This window comes from Bos grunniens, chromosome 14, assembly GCF_055505025.1.
Source record: "Bos grunniens cultivar Pamir isolate PY7600 chromosome 14, Bosgru_T2T1.0, whole genome shotgun sequence".
Classification (NCBI taxonomy): domain Eukaryota; kingdom Metazoa; phylum Chordata; class Mammalia; order Artiodactyla; family Bovidae; genus Bos; species Bos grunniens.
In genome coordinates, this window is record NC_141178.1 from 65,810,455 (window position 1) to 65,826,265 (window position 15,811).

Genomic DNA, 15,811 nt, shown 5'->3' on the forward strand with positions numbered 1-15,811 from the left:
GAGGCACTGAGGCAAAGGGTGGGTGTGACCAAGGTCCTCCTCTGTCCCAGTGCCCAGGAATGGCCCACTCCCCAGGGATTCAGGAGGGAGAGATTCAGGAGACAGTCTGGGGACATACTGGATGTTTCTGGGAGGGGACGGAAATGCCTCTTCCCTGGAAGAGCCTAACACTAGAGAGTCCCTGGGGTGGTGAGTAGGGATGGGGCCCAGAACCTACCACTGGAAATTATGTGAGGTGGTTCAAAGTGTGGCCACCTGGGGTGGGGCAAACCAAGTCTTCCAGGGGATGGGGCTGGACAAGGCCCTGTGGCAGCTCAGCTTTTTGCTTTGAAGAGCCTTGGGCTGACCTGGAGGTTCCTGGAGTCTGGGCTGGATCCTGGGAGGCTTGAGTTGTCAGATCTGAGAATGGCCCTGCAGTTGTGCTTCAGGCAGCCTTGAGCAAGCAGGGAGGACCCCATATTGACCTTGCAGCCACCAGGTGCATCAGCTACCTCCAGTTCCAGCCCCTCCACCTGGCTTGCTGACATCCTGAAGCAGGAACGCCGTGCCCTCACCAGCCCCATCGCTCTTTCATCCAGTTTGTTCCTGTGGTGCTAATAGATCCTGAGGGTAACAGATCCTCCTAAATTTAGGCCTGCTTGGGTAGAAATAAGAACACAGGATGTTTAGGGAGCACAGAGGAGGGCCAGCCAGCCATTTGGTGGGGGAGGGGGTGTTGGGGGACACTTCCCAGAGACATGACAGTTAGCCTGAGACCTAAGGAACAAGGCTGTTATGGCTGGGGGGAGGGGTGTGATGAGCTGTTTTGGTCCAGGAAAAGCAGGTGTAGAAGCCCCGCAAGAACCTTCTGGTTTCCATGCCCCCCTACCACCAGCTCATCTCAGCAAATGCCTTCCTGCTGCCCGGCTCAGAGGCTCTGCCTTTGCTGCAGAGCCCGGGGGTGGGGTGGGGGGGTGCAGTACAGAGTCCTTTCTCCTGGTGGCCTCTGGATCCTCATGCACCTGGCCTCCTGAGTTGCACTCTGCAGGAGGCATCTCCGTGCAGCCTAGCCCTGTTTATATTTCTCCAAAGACACTTCCGACAGGCTTCCCTGGTGGCTCAGATGGTAAAGAATCTGCCTGCTTATGCAGGAGACGTAGGTTCAGTTCATGGTTCGGGAAGCAGCCCCAGAGGAAGAAATGGCAGCCCACTCCAGTATTCTTGCCTGGGAAATCCCATGGACAGGGGAGCCGGGCAGGCTACAGTCCATGGGGTTGCAAAAGAGACACCACTGAACGACTAAACAACAAAAGCAACACAACGCTCCTGACAGAGGCAGAGGCGTCTGCTTCGTCTTAAAAGTGTTTCTGTCCTCACTTCACCTTTTCCTCCCTAGTTCCTGAAAACTCAACAACAACAAAGCCCTTTGGTTCCTGAAGGTTCTTTAAGCCCCGGTCCTGATGCTGCCTTTTTCCTGCTGACTGCCGTGATGAGGTTAGAATGACCAGGGCTGTGCAGAGTCCTAAGCTGAATCTGACAGCCTGATGAGAAAGCTTCGGGAAGGGAAAGCTTGCTGGGGTGCCAAGAGTCCAGAGGTGGGCTCTGTCCCCACATCTGGCTCCGTCTGGGTGGAGAGGGGGCCTGCAGCCGGAACAAGCCCTCCTCCTCCCATTTCCTTTCCACCAGCCAGTTTCCCCTGTGGTTATCTTAGGGGTTCTTGAGTATTGTTTTTCTCCCTCTGGGCACCTTGTCATTTCCCCGTGATCTCCACCTGCTGGGAAATCAGGTGTGGTTTCCTTTGGCCACTGGGATGTGAGTGGAAGTGTTGAGGAGCACATCCAGGTTTCTAAGCTCCTAGGCGCAGATTTTCTTATCTCAGGATGGAGCTCCCTTCAGCCAGTCCAGGTTCCTAAGTGTCTACAAAGATCAAGATTTGCTTTCCCCACTGACCTGCAATGGATAAGTAGTTATGAGCAAGAAATAAACCTTTGCTATTTAAGCCTCTGAGACTTGGGGCGGTTTCTTATTGTACCATGATCCACTCTAGCCTGACTGATGCAATCTCGGGACCTGCTGATGTGAGGCTGGGCCATCCCTTTTTGCAGGACTGGACCCCCCCAGGACTCCTAGCCTTGGATTCTTATTCCAAGATGCCATTTCCACTAGGGGGCTAGGTGGGCTTTACACACCTGGCAAGGGAATGGCTGAAAGCCAAAGCAAGTCCTTATCTAAGTTTCCAACCCTCCTAAACTCAGGCTTGCCCCACCTTTAATTCTGCTCCTGGCAGGACTCACACCTACACCTGCCTTGGCAGGCCGTCTTGCTGGGGGCCATCCTGAGATGTGTGGAGTCTCTCCTACCGTGTGGAATTCAGTGACAGCAGTGGCACACCCACCGTGTGTCAGACACCTTACAGCAGCAGGCATAGAGTCCCAGACTCACATGGGTCCTGGAGAGCGCCAGAGTCAGCTGAGAGCAGCACCCGCGTGAACCCCCGTGGTGAGGAACCTGAGAGAATGGGAATTCCCTGGTGGTCTGGGGGTTAGGACTCTGCGTTCTCACTGCCAAGGGCACGGGGGTGATCTCTGGTTGAGGAACTAAAATCCCACAAGCTGTATGACACAACCAGAAAAATAAACCAATAAAAATAAATTAAAAAAAAAAAAGGAACACGCAGCCTTCCTTGGTGTTCCAGGGGTGAAGAAGCTGTCTGCCGATGCAATGCACGGGACACAGGTTTGATCCCTGGTCTAGGAAGATTCCATATGCCGCAAGGCAACAACTACTGAGCCTGTATGCCCTGGAGCCGGGCTCCGCAACAAGAGTAACCACCGCAGTGAGAAACCTGAGCGCAGCAACAAAGACCAAGTGCAGCCAAAAATAAATTTAGGGAAGAACACGAGGGAATGAAAGAAACTGTATGATGGTCATGTTCATGTTGGGGGACAGAGTGGAAACGCGGTCCCCAAACCAGGGATCATATTACCCACCTGTAGGGTTATTAGCCAGGACTGACTGGGGTGTTGATTGGAATGATCACCCCTGCCCCTCAGGCCTCTTCCTTCTGGAAATGATCTGTGGTGTTCATTTGGTTCTCACTATATACTGATCTTTTACCTCCCTATTTATCCTGTTAGAGGTCAGGGTATCTTTACAAGCCTCCCTGGGATGGTCCCGGACGCAACGGATGCTGACTGGTCAAGGAAATTCGGCGATCCTGAGAGGGCTGAACGTTCAGACACCCTAGGACAACCGTCACTGCCCCTCACCTTGACCCCGGCTCCCTGCGTCCACTCTGCTGGCCCTGCTGGCCCGGCCCAGAAATGCCAGAGTCACATCTTCCCGTGCCGTATTTTCTGCACTAAGTCCAAGAAGCTGTTGGACACGGGGAGACTGTCACTCACTTTCTCAGCTTCCTCCTGAAGAGCGTGTGTGTGTCAGAAAAACTGTTATCGGAGAATGTAAATATTGCAGGCATGTGCACTGGTATAAATGGCCTCCTTTTCCTGGTTGTTCACTGTCTTCCCACTGAGACACACAAGCTGCCTCCCCAGGCACAATTAGATCACACCCAGACGCGCCATCTTTCACGCCTCTGCAGGGTGCGGTGAGCTAGGGTGTCCTCACAAGAGTGCTCCAAGCTGAGGGCACAGAGAAGCCCCAGAGGGGGCGGCTGCAGTGTGAGGCTTCAGTGGATGCACAAGGCCAGGGGTGAGCGCAGCCTGGAATTCAGTGCTCTCAGCATGTTTGCCAAGCCCGCCTTCTTCCACGGCCCACTCCCCGTGCCAGGCAAATTCACACAGACACTTTCTAGGCTGGTGGGCTGGTGCGAGCATCTGGTTTTTTCTACATGTAATGGGAAGCCTTTCAGGGTAACCAACTCTGCAACAGTGTGGACTCCACAGGGCACTGGGACATCTCAGTGTCTTGAGCACCTCCACCCTCCACGTCGGTGCTCATATCTCCTAGACCCAGAAAACACATACTGCACGAATCACAAAGATTGTTTAACATGTGGAATGTAAGGCCAGATCTGTCCATTTTAAGCACAACCCTAAACCAGCCATTCTCCGGCTCAGAGATCTTCCATAGCTCAGTAATCCCCACAACAAGTCAAGCTCCCTATCAGGACCTCATGATTATCCATAATCAGACACCGATTAACCCACCCAGCCTCATCTCTTCCACATCCCAACGCACCCACTAACCTGGACGACCAGGCTTCACGTTCTCTCATCCCTCTACTGAGAAACCATGCAGGCCTGGTACAAACCACCCCCTCACCAGGCCCAACTCAGATATGACCTCCTTCATGAAACCTGATACCCTGCTCTCTGCACCGTCCACTGCTCCTTCCAGACCCTTATTTGTAACTTATGTGGATGTCCTGTTATGTCTACTGGAAATGGAAGCTCTTTGAAAGAGACGGAAGCATCTTATCTTTGATATCTCTAACAATGATGCTCTATCAAGGTTTTATAAAGGAGTGTCACTTAGAAATAGCATTCTGAGATACAACGTCTTATTCTAAAGCCAAGATTGAAAGGACCCGAGTGGTCCATACCAGGATTTGTTGGTTGCCTGCGTGCTCCGTTGTGTCAGACTCTCAGTGACCCCCATGGACTTGGGCCCGCCAAGCACCTCTATCTACGGGATTCTTCAGGCAAGAAAACTGGAGCGGGTTGCCATTTCCTTCTCCGGGGGATCTTCCCAACCCAGGGATCGAACTCATGTCTCATCAAAGCTTTCAGTGACCAAGTCACCCTGTGCCAAGGAGAAAGGATGCAAAAGACAGTGAGCCCCAAGCAGACAAGGGCCTGTCCTGCTTGTCTGACCTCGTTAGCAAAGTCGCCTGGTAGACGCACTTTGATCAGGACAACAGGTCTGGAGCAGCCCCAGGCTGTCCCTTTTCAGAACCCTTGTTTCTGGAGCTTTGGATTCTTTCGTATAATCCTCTCTGGTTTTTGTTTGTTTGTTTTTATATGAAGACCTTGGAAAGTAGTGTATAAACTACTTTTATAGACAATTTCAAAAGCACTAAAGAGCTGCTATTTAAAATGATTGCTTTTGTAAATAGCGGCCTTGTATTTGTTCCATAGATTTCTACCCCAGCTCTTCCTAAAATGAAAGACGTCTTTGTGGGAATGTGGTACCCCACAGGTAGGCGGGGCACCTGCAATGCTGGCAGTGGAGCTCTGGGGGAATGGGCTGTTGGCTCCCCAGGCTTCAGGCTGTCTCTGCCAGGGCCTGGGGCGCAGGAAGGCAGCACTGGGCAGAAAGTCAAGGCGTGTCCGGGAAGCTGAGCTCCACCATGAAGCAGCAAACCAGAGACAGTCCCGGAGCCTATGCTTTGCAAGGAGGATTCACACAATGACTATTCAGTGTCAATTCCATTAGATGGTTGGATAGCATTACCAACTCAGTGGACATGAACTTGAGCAAACTCTGGGAGACAGTGAAGGACAGGGAAGCCTGGCATGCTGTCATCTATGGGGTCACAAAGAGTTGGACATGACTCGGTGACTGAACAACAAGTACCTTTGGGGAATAAAGAAAAAGTGGTCACTCTGACATTTAAAGGGGGAACCTAAGCAAGTGGACTCAGAACCATCTTGTCTGAGAGTGACCTTTGAGCTGGGATCTGTAGGAAAGGCAAGTGTATGGCAGGGTTGGAGGCTTGCAGATGGAGTGTTCCGACTAGGGGGAACTAGATGGGCTTAGGGCTTGGGTGGGAGGCCACTTGTGGATTTCATAGACACGAGAAAAAATCAGAGTGAGCTGGGGTGATGTGGGCCGGGGCCAGACCACATAGGGCCTCTAGATTTGGGAAATGACTGAAGGATTCTGAGAGCAGTATTTTTACTAGATCCCTTTGGCTACAGTATAAGATTGCAGGGGTGTTGGAGTATAAAAGACAAAGGACTCTCACCAGCTCAAGTTTTGGGCATGTGCCCCCTCCCGCCCACCTTGGGAGCAAACACTGAAGACAGGCCTTTTGAGAGTCACGAGAGGAAGAACTTCCCTGGGTCCCAACCCAGCCAGGGGTGCACACAGACACCTCAGTGCTTCGCGTCTGCTCACCTTCTGAGTGACTCACTCACTAACAAGAGGGTGGGGGTAGAACACAGGCCTGAGATTTCTCTTTAGCATAATCATTGCTCAATTAATTACCTTCACCATTTGTGCTGGAAATAATCAAGATGACTTGTGTGTGATGACACCCAGTCTTCCTGGGTGCCCTTTCCTGCCCTGCATTACAGCTGGGGCATCGGGGTACAGGAGCCTGGATTCTCACGTGTATGGACATGCCGCTGCCAGGGAAGGGAGGTGGGGCGGGAGTGAGGGTGTGGGCAGACCACTCAGCTGTCCGGGACTGTGTCAACAGTGGGCCTGGGAGGACAGCCAGAGGGCTGCAAGCTACAGTCTGGGCAAAGTCAGAAGGGGACCAGGATGAGACAGGAAGCCCAGAGAAGCGAGGGCAGAAAAGGGCATTTCCAGGCCCCATATGAGCAGGAGGAAGGAGTTTTAGCTACAGAGACAGAAAAGGACTGCGTTTCCAAGCAGATTGCCTCAACACTGTCAGAACTTCGGAGTATTAACCTTTTGTGCAAACAAAGCAAGATGCTGGCCAATTAATTCAGTGATTCTCTTCCACAAACATTTGGCGAGAGGCCAGGTGTTCTGCCCTGGGGATACAAATATGAACAAGACAGTCTGAGTCCACAATTTTACAAAGCTTAAGTGTCTCATGGAAAACAGGCAATGACAAGATAGCATCATAAGGGCCAAAACAGGGGCAAAAGAGCAGGGAAGGAGCATAGTGTGAAACTGACCACCTGGGAATCAAGACTTCTGGAAGCTGAAACGAGGTGGAGACCTGTGAGCCCAACACAAACTAGCCACACGAAGGGGCGGGGGGTTCCGGGCTGAGTCGCCAGCTTGTAAGACTCAACAGTGACAAACAGGGCACATTCGAAGTTGGACAGTGGGGACACAGGAGAAGCCCCTGGGAGCTGTGTCATGAAGGGCTTGGCAACTACTTTCCCTTTGGGTTCTATCCTGCAGGCCACCCACAACTAGGCCATAAACTCCACAGTAACCAGTGTCTCCATGGCAACTACATAGTGGCTGTGTGATACAGGACCTCAGTAAGTGGTTGTTGATGACTCAAGGGAGGGGTAGAGGGATACTGGGGAGGAGTTTTGGCGGCGGGGGTGGGGGGGTCATTCTTTTTAATGGTTTCTAAAAATTGAAATGTCTGTTAATTATACAAAGTCTTTTGTTTCACATTAGAGATTAAATGACTAAACCTGCAGTTGCTAGTCATGTTCTCAGTCACTCATAGTAAGAGTTTCACAAAACCAGACCTTTGTCTGTTTTGGGAAGGGGCCTGGGAAAGAAATGAACAGTGAAGTGGATGGGAGATACTGATGACTTTACCGTTTTGCCCAGGGCTGGAATTCTCTTCCTTCTGCTGAGAAAAATAAAATCAAAAGCTGTGGGGAGCAATATCTGATGAAGTTTTGGTCTATTATTAAAATTTATTTCTCATAAGGGAGCTCTTCCATCCCAGAGAATTCAAGCAAGCCTTTTCTATTTGAAGATGATGTTATGGACCAAGTATAATGTGTGTGGCTGAACAGAGCCACATGGGTCTCATGTTTCAATACAGCTTGTGAGCAAGGCACTTCATTCCAGACTATCTTCTCAGAGATGCATAAAAAGCAAACCACCTTAAAAAAGACTTGTCCTACCTTGGAGCACAGGGAAGGCCTGCTTACTGCTTGTTATAAAGGAGCTGATTCTCTTGAGCTCAGGGTTCCGCTAATACACCTCACTGCTTATATACTCATTCGTCTGGGCCCGTATTTGTCACCTGCCTTGGGACTTGGAGGCAAAGGAATGGACACAAATAGGCTGAAGCTTATCCTGAGTCCCTCGGACTGCAAGGAAATCAACCCTGAATATTCATTGGAAGGACTGATGCTGAAGCTCCAATACTTTGGCCACCTGATGCGAAGAACCGACTCATTGGAAAGACCCTGATGCTGGGAAAAAATGAAGGCAGGAGGAGAAGGGGACGACAGAGGATGAGATGGCTGGATGATATCATCGACTCAATGGACATGAGTTTGAGCAAACTCTGGGGGATGGTGATGGACTGGGAAGCATGGTGTGCTGCAATCCATGGGGTCGCAGAGTCGGACACAACTGAGCAACGAACAACAGCAATCAATCCTGTTCCCTGGGCCACGAGTAATCAAGTCTTCTGCAGCCTCCATGACATTGGCAGGTTTATGCGCAGGCTCAGAGCTGTGGTAAATCTCAGCCTTCGACACACCCTTCCTAGAAATGGTTTCCTACCACATTTCAGCATTCTTGGTCACTCACGATGAATTTACCAAAACAACATGGATACTTACACTGCTAATACAGTAACTGTTTTTAAAAGATTATAAAATCTAAAAGTATCTTTTATTTAAAAAAATTCATTTAAATTGAAGCATAGCTGATTTATAATGTTGTATTTATTTTTAATTTTGGCCACACCTATGACATGTGGGACCCTAGGTGCCCCATCAGGGACTGAACCTGAACCCCTGCATTGGAAGGCAGAGTCTTAACCACCGGACTGCCAGGCAAGTTCCTAAGAGTCCCTTTAAACACTTTTCCAACAGATATCTTCTAAAGGGGCAGTAGGCCTCACACAAGTGAATGACAGAAATCTAAAAAGAAAACAAAAAATCAAGAAACTGAATACAGTAGAAATTATCTGGGAGAGAAGCCATTTTTATAAAACATAGATGACTTTTTAATTCAGTATATTCCATTAGCAGAGGATTCTGTCTGAAGTAAACCAGAACACTTAATACAGTACAAGATGTTTTTTGTTTTGTTTTTATAGGGACCACTAAGGCAAGATCTGTAGCTCTGTGTGGAACTGATTTTCAAAGGGACAGAAGTGGTCTTTGATCTTTCTGAACCACTTGTCTTCAAACTCTTTCGAAGACCCGATCACCAAGGCAGTCAGGGCCGCGGGGCCAACACACTTGACCTCTGTGTGAACCTCATCTCTGATTTTTTCTGGGACGATATCTTCGCCCATAACCTGCAATAGGAGGGGGGAAGAAAGATAAAACTCTTTCCCAATAACAGGTGCAGCAGACACGGAATGGAAGACCATGCTAGTCATCAAATGCAAAGGATTTCACACAAAAGCAGAACTTCTTCAGCAGCCAGGGGACAACTCTGACAATTCAACATACTGAAAAGATGTTTATGAAGTAGTGATCCAAGACCACCTGCGTGAATATCCTACTGCTGCTCTATTTCCCTGAGTGAACATGTCAGGGAGGCACAAACGTGGCAGGACTACCACTCAGGCCACAGAGAGTGCCGAGTCGACCTTCGTATATCACAGAGCATCTTTGGAGGGCAAGAACGCAACCGTGAGGGGTTCTCCTCCTTGTAAAGGACAGAAGAGCAGGCTTGAGAGGAACATAACTGCTACTGTGCAGAGAGCACAGACCTTCTTATGAAGTTCTCCAGAGACGCCAAAGGCAGCAAACAGCTGAGCATCGAGCAGGTGAGTCTGCTCTTTCCTGACCCAGAGAGACTCCAACCCTCCAGGATGGTCACCACAGCAACCCCAGAGACCTGTGAGCGCGCCAGCTCTCTGAAGGCGCAACACTGCCCCCTACTGGTGAGAACCAGGTCCAGATTCTGTGTGAGCTTCTCTTCGACAAGACACCCACAAAGCTGCGTTTGCAGGAAGCTTGGATCTGAACCTACTATGTGATGGGACCACTTTTGGTAAGGACAGTGAACATTTCCCACCCCAAACATTTCCCACCAATCATCATGAAAAGTCAGGGAGCCAGCTGGCAGGGATGTGGTAGAGGGAACTGGTCACTTGGATTTGGACTAGATGATCTCTAGGTTTCCTACAAACCCTGAGGTCCTCTGTGTTCGTGAATACTCAAATCATAGTGGATTAGAAACCCACTCAAAGAACAGGTTCCACTGGCTTTAAATCTTCAAAGACTACTTACTGTTTGAGGCAAAGACTGACAGCATGAGTAGCAACCGTCAGGATTTATTAAAGCATGGTAATTTCATCAATTGGAAGACAATTTCTGTTTTTCTATCCTGACATTTCTAAAAACCAAGTTGTATCTTATAACCACTGCTGTGTCATAGTATAAAAAGCATCTTACTTTTCTTTTAGTCGCACATCAATTAATGATGTGTCTTAACAACTGACGACTGCTTGGACTCAATGAAATGTAGAATTTTAAAATCTGAGATATAACACAAAAGTGTATTTTTTTAATTAAAAAATAGAGAGAGAATGTAATGATAACAGTATTCAAACAATGCAATATTTCAAAAAGAGAGCTCAGCAGGTGCATAATTCACAGACAGAGAACTATTATCCATCACACATGGTGAAGAACATGAAGATGTTTAAGACATCTCCTAAGGATGCCTTACCGGGCTTCCTAGGTGGCTCAGTGGTAAAGAAGCTGCCTGCCAAGCAGGAGACACGGGTTTGATTCCTGGGTTGGGAAGATCCCCTGGAGAAGGAGGAAATGGCAACCCACTCCAGTATTCTTGCCTGGGAAATCCCATAGACCAAAGAGCCTGGCGGGCTACAGTCCATGGGATCGCAAGCGGTGGATAACAACAACAAAGGCTGTCTTACAAGGAACTTAAAATCTAGCTGAAAAGATAAGACACTCTTATATTTTCAGGGGCCCAAAGAGCTACCTAATTCAGCAATCACTCTATTAAGCTCAGAGGGAGAAAATGCCACAGATCAGGACGTTCAGTAAAAGGTTCCTGGAGGATGTGTGACCCAGGCTGGGTCTCTGAGGGTGAGAATAGTAAGTAGATGGAGATGGGAAAACCGATGACAGGTATGTTAGACCTGGGAGATTAGTCCAGTGGAAGCAAAAGGTTTGTGGAAGGAATGACCAGGCCCTAAGTCTGAGATTACTCTCAGGAAGGCCTCAGACACCATATCAAGGCACCAGAACTAGACCTGACCTCGAAGGTAATGGTGACACATTGAATTTTAGTTTTTAAAACAAGCAGGTAACATGGTCAAAGCCATGTTTTAAGATGAGCCCAGCAGCACAGGTGAAGACAGATCTACAGGGAGAGAGAGAGGAGCCAAGGCAGGAGGTCACTATGAGAGTCAGATGTGAGGCAACGGAACTAGGGTGTTGGCCGTGGGCCCTGCAGGAGGTGAGACTGGAGAGAGGCCACAGCGAGGGACGGTCAGGTCTGGGTGAAAGGAGAAAGACAGGTAGGATCGATGAAACAAACTAAGTCTAGAACAAAGACACGGCTCTCTCTAGCTCCCCTCTGCTTCCCCTCAGCAGGTACTTACTGATGGCCAAGTCTACGCTGGGCGCTGACCAGAGACTGACTAAAGGTGGTTTTGCCAAGTAGCCTCATTTTACATTTGTACTCGAAGTCACAGCAGATCAATAATCAACTTGGATTAATGACTCCTAAGTCACTGATCTGAGATGGGAGACAAGTGTTCCAAAGATGGGACCAGAGACACAGACTGGAGGGTCCATTACCCCAGGGGTGACAACAGGAACTACAAGCATGGTTATGATTTGTGTGGGAGAAAGAGACAGAACAGAGAGCTGAGTGAAAGCTCAGGGAATGTCACTACTTAAGACATGGGAAACCAGTAGAGTCCCAAACAGCAGAGGAAGAAATAAAGGAGAAAAGAGATGAGTATTTTTAGCAGTTTAGCTGCTCAGAAGCAAGGAAGAGGGAACTAAACGTGAGTGGTCAATGGCGCTGAATGCTATGAAAGATGGGAAGCAGAGAGGAAGGGAAAGCAGCCGTGAACTCGGGAGAGATGGTCTATCTGTATGTCTGAGGGTTCAAGGGAATGAGCCCATGGAAGGGGAAGGCAGAAAAAAGGCTCAAAGAGAACAGACGGGAGTGATGACCCCAGAAGAGGGAAAAGGGGTCCAGGTGACAGCTTAGCCTGCAGGAAGAAGACAGGATAGATAGACCATCAGCAGTTCTTGAAAGAACGATGTTAGAAGGTATATGGATAAAGAGCTATTCTCCTGGGAAAAGTGCTTGAGCTGTCAAGTTTCAATTACATATTAAAAGGAATTAGCATGAATAACATAAACTTATAGATAATCTCCAAACGCCATGTTAAGAAATTTCAAGACCTTTTTTTTTTTTTTTACATTTTTGACCACAAAGCAAGACATACAGGATCTTAAGTTTCCCCAGCAGGGATCAAATCCAGGTCCCCTGCAGTGTGGAAGCCTGGAGTCTTAACCACTGGACCATCACAGAAAGCCTTATCAATTAGCATATTTTTTAAAAAGCTAATACCAGTTAAACAAAATTGACATTTGAGTTTCTAAGCAACTGTCAAAGTAATAACAGGGTGGAGCAGAAAGAAAATGGACTTGAAGCTGGAGGGGTTCCCATTTACTTCTGCCACTTAAAATCTGACCTTAGGCAAGTCACAGCCTTTGTGAGCCTCACCCCAGTTCTGTCCCTCCCACAGGCTGTTATGAGGACAAATGGGGGGAAAGACAGACAAAAGAGCTGCCCAGATGTCAACATTCATTCATTCAGCACTCACAAAACAATTACGGGGCCTTTCTGATGTTCAAGTAGGCAGGTGCTAACAAGCACCGACAAGTAAATGAACTTGCTGCAGGACAGAGAGGAGGAAGAGGCCACTTTCGGCAGTTAAGTGATCAAAAGGTACGGGAAGAAGGGAGACAGAAGTCCTCTAGAAGATGCAATTTAGCCCTGTGTTTTTTTGGTTTTTTCTTAATGGTCTCGGAGCCAGGAAAAATATCTGTGATGCTTCATTTCACATAAACCCTGGGGGACACACTCACCTCTGCTATCAACAGCAAAGTGTCTTCTTTGAAGCTGAACCTTTTCATTTTATCTTCAATTTCCTGCTGAGTCTTTAAGTTCCTCTCCAAAGCAAACGATGTTTGCTGAGATTGGGCAAGCTGAAGCAAAAGCCTGAAAAACAGCAGGTCCCAGTCTGGAGGCACCCGAGAAGGACAAAGACCCGTTCATACACAGCACTGGCACTGGGCTGGAAGCGAGTCCTCTAGGCTAAGGAGAAGGTCCTCACCTTCATCTGAATCCCTAAAGCTCTTTACTCTCAACGAATTGCACATCATTACACTGGAGAACCATCTTTTCTAAAATTCATAGACCAAGTTTCCAAAGGAACCTTCAGAGAGCAAGACCTCGAAAGGGCTTCCTGTAGAAGTCAGGCGACTGAAAGCACAAACGATTTCAAGTGAAGAGAACAAGGCTCCCCATCAGAGGCTCCTCCCCAGAAGTGCCAGGAGGAGTTCCTTTGAAGTCGGTGCTCTGTGACCCTTCGGTCTTCCTGAAGCCACAGCAACCCGATCTCAAGGACTAAGAAGGTTCTCCAGCATGCTTCAATTACTTGAAGCAGGACCAAACCTTCAGTGACCCTCTGATAACCACTTTACAATCAGCTCACCCCTGACCTCCCCATCATGGCCGTGCCCTGGTCCCCTCTCTTCTTCTTCCTGCTCTCCTCTCACAGCTCTTTCTCTTCACTGTTTTCTAAAACACTGAGTGTGCAGATTGTTCCAATTTCCCTCTGGCCTCACTGCTACACCCAGAAGCAGCGCTCTCCTGTTCACTCATTTCCTGCCTTCAGAAATGCACATACTACTCCAGGCACTGAGGGATACTGGTGAGCAAACCAGGTTTCTGCCTCAAGGAGCGGAAGGAGGATGATCACAGGTAATAAGCTAGTCTCAGGTAGTGATGAAGGCCATGAAACAAACACTTGAGACAGGATGGAGGAAGTGTCTACCTCAGACAGGGCTGTGACGGAAGGATTTTCTGAGCCACCATTCACGCTAAGGTTCAGATGGTGAGGAAGCAGCCACAGGAACATTTGGGAGAAGGGGCTTAGCCAAGGGAAGGGGGCCCGGCCACAAGAACTAGCTTCAGGTGTTTGAAAATCAGGAGGATCTCTGTGACCGAAACACAGCCAGGAAGAAAACAAACTACAGTGAAAGAGAAGGGCAGGGCCAACTCATGTTAAGTCCTCGCGGAGCATGGAAGGAAGCACGGAATTTATGTCAGTGCAATGGGAAGCTGCTGGAGTTTTACAAAAGAACACGCGACCTGACTGGCCTTCACTCTGACTGTTCACAGCATCTACTGGCCTCGGAGACATTCACACACATGACCCCTTTGGGTCCTTGCTTTCTTTCTCGTGCTCTTGAAATTACTGGACAATACTGCTTACCCTTGGCTCCCTCCATTTCATGTCCATTTACCCCTCTATCCTCTGCCATCTGCCTGTCACCACCGTGACTGAAACTGCTTTCTCAAGAGGCCACACATGAGTTCTTGCCTTCAAAGTCTTTTCTCACTCCATATAATCGCTGATCCTTCCTGGAGCTCCTCTAGCTCTACCTCCCACTTCCTCACGGAAGGCTCCAGCTGGACTCAATTGGTTCTGCTCTCCCACTGCTGTCCTGTCTCAGGGGAGGCACCACCATCCACCCTCACCCACAAGGCAGATTCTTCAGGGTTGTCTGATTTTCTTCTTTGGTAGCTTTCTGTGGAACCTGAGTGAAAAATCTCGTTTAAAATATCGTTTCCTCCTTCGTCAATGTTTTATATATTTAATTCCGCCCCCCTCAGTTTTAACATCTGCCAACCGTAATATCTTGACTGATGATATGAGCTGTATTCCTGAGCAAGCACAGTTGTTTTTAAATTTTACATACTAAAAGGGCACATTCAAAGGATCCCGTCAAGACCATGGGAAGAATCTCAAAAACATATATCAGGTGTCTAGCCTAGAATTTTCACAAGCTTAAAATCAGAAAAAATAAAACCTTTATTTCGACCTTAGCACCATGTGTGTTCCATCCATTCTGAGCTTACCTGGTTCGTATAAAAGAGGCACAGGCTTTCATCTGAGTTTCTAGCAACACTGCTGCTCTCTCTTCTGTCATACGGTTTTGAATATTTTTAAGAGCTTTCTCATTCCTTTGCTTGTTACCACTGCTTACTTCCACAGAGCCCTCAGGCAAAGTTTCAGGGAAACACAAAAGACAGTCTTTTCCTGAGTGGGGAAAGGAGGATTTGATAGCCGTGTCACTTGAGGTGAAACTGTTCTCTTTCTGAGATGACGCAAGCGATGCTGACAGCGCTGGCCCCAGGTTCAGGTAAGCCTCTCCCAATCTGCCCCAGTTCCAAGGATTAAAGGGATGCAAAGAAATCAGTTTCTGTAGGCAGAAAATGGTTTTCTCCAAGTTCTGCAAACTGGAACAAATAGTAAACTGGAGGTAGAGTACAGTGGTTAAATGGTCTGTGTTAGTTGCTTTATTTTCCTAAAGACAAAAAACAAAGGTTACAATGTTTAAACTACAGGATGTTTCCCATATAAAAATGAAGATGCCTAAAAATCTAAGTTGTGCATGTCCTAAATCACAAGTATCTTTCATTAGCCACACAAGTAGAGCAAACTAAATGTTTCTCAATAGATCTCATTTTGAAACCATAAACCTAGAGAAATATGTGTGTGTGTTCAGTCGCCTCCGACTCTCTGTGACCCCCGATCCCGTCAGGCTCCTCAATATACACTACCCAACAAAATATTACCAATCATTCCCAAACACCCTAATGTCACAGCAGTAACATAATCCAGATGATAGTGGCTTGGCAAAGCTCAGTACCAAAAACCTCTGTGTCAGTTTATTTTCAATTGTGCATTATAATCTTAACTGTCTTCAGCCAGACATCTGAAAGAACC

General features: G+C 48.1%; 1 protein-coding gene across 7 annotated transcripts in view; it reads right to left on the reverse strand.

Annotated features, from left to right (window-relative positions):
* The window catches only part of C14H8orf76 (chromosome 14 C8orf76 homolog), a 30,840-nt gene that overhangs the window by 7,298 nt on the left and 7,731 nt on the right, over positions 1 to 15,811 (reverse strand). For 2 of the 7 annotated variants that reach the window (XM_086337091.1, XM_086337096.1), the window contains exons 4-6: positions 14,941 to 15,389; positions 12,882 to 13,014; positions 8,768 to 9,088 (exon numbers count right to left, since the gene is read on the reverse strand). In XM_086337091.1, the coding sequence (XP_086193217.1) occupies positions 8,891 to 9,088; positions 12,882 to 13,014; positions 14,941 to 15,389 (780 nt within the window). In that variant the 3' untranslated portion in view covers positions 8,768 to 8,890. Of the gene's footprint in view, positions 1 to 8,489; positions 8,706 to 8,767; positions 9,089 to 12,881; positions 13,015 to 14,940; positions 15,390 to 15,811 lie in introns of those variants that run through there. The other 5 variants (XM_086337092.1, XM_086337093.1, XM_086337094.1 and 2 more) reach the window with 5 other exon arrangements.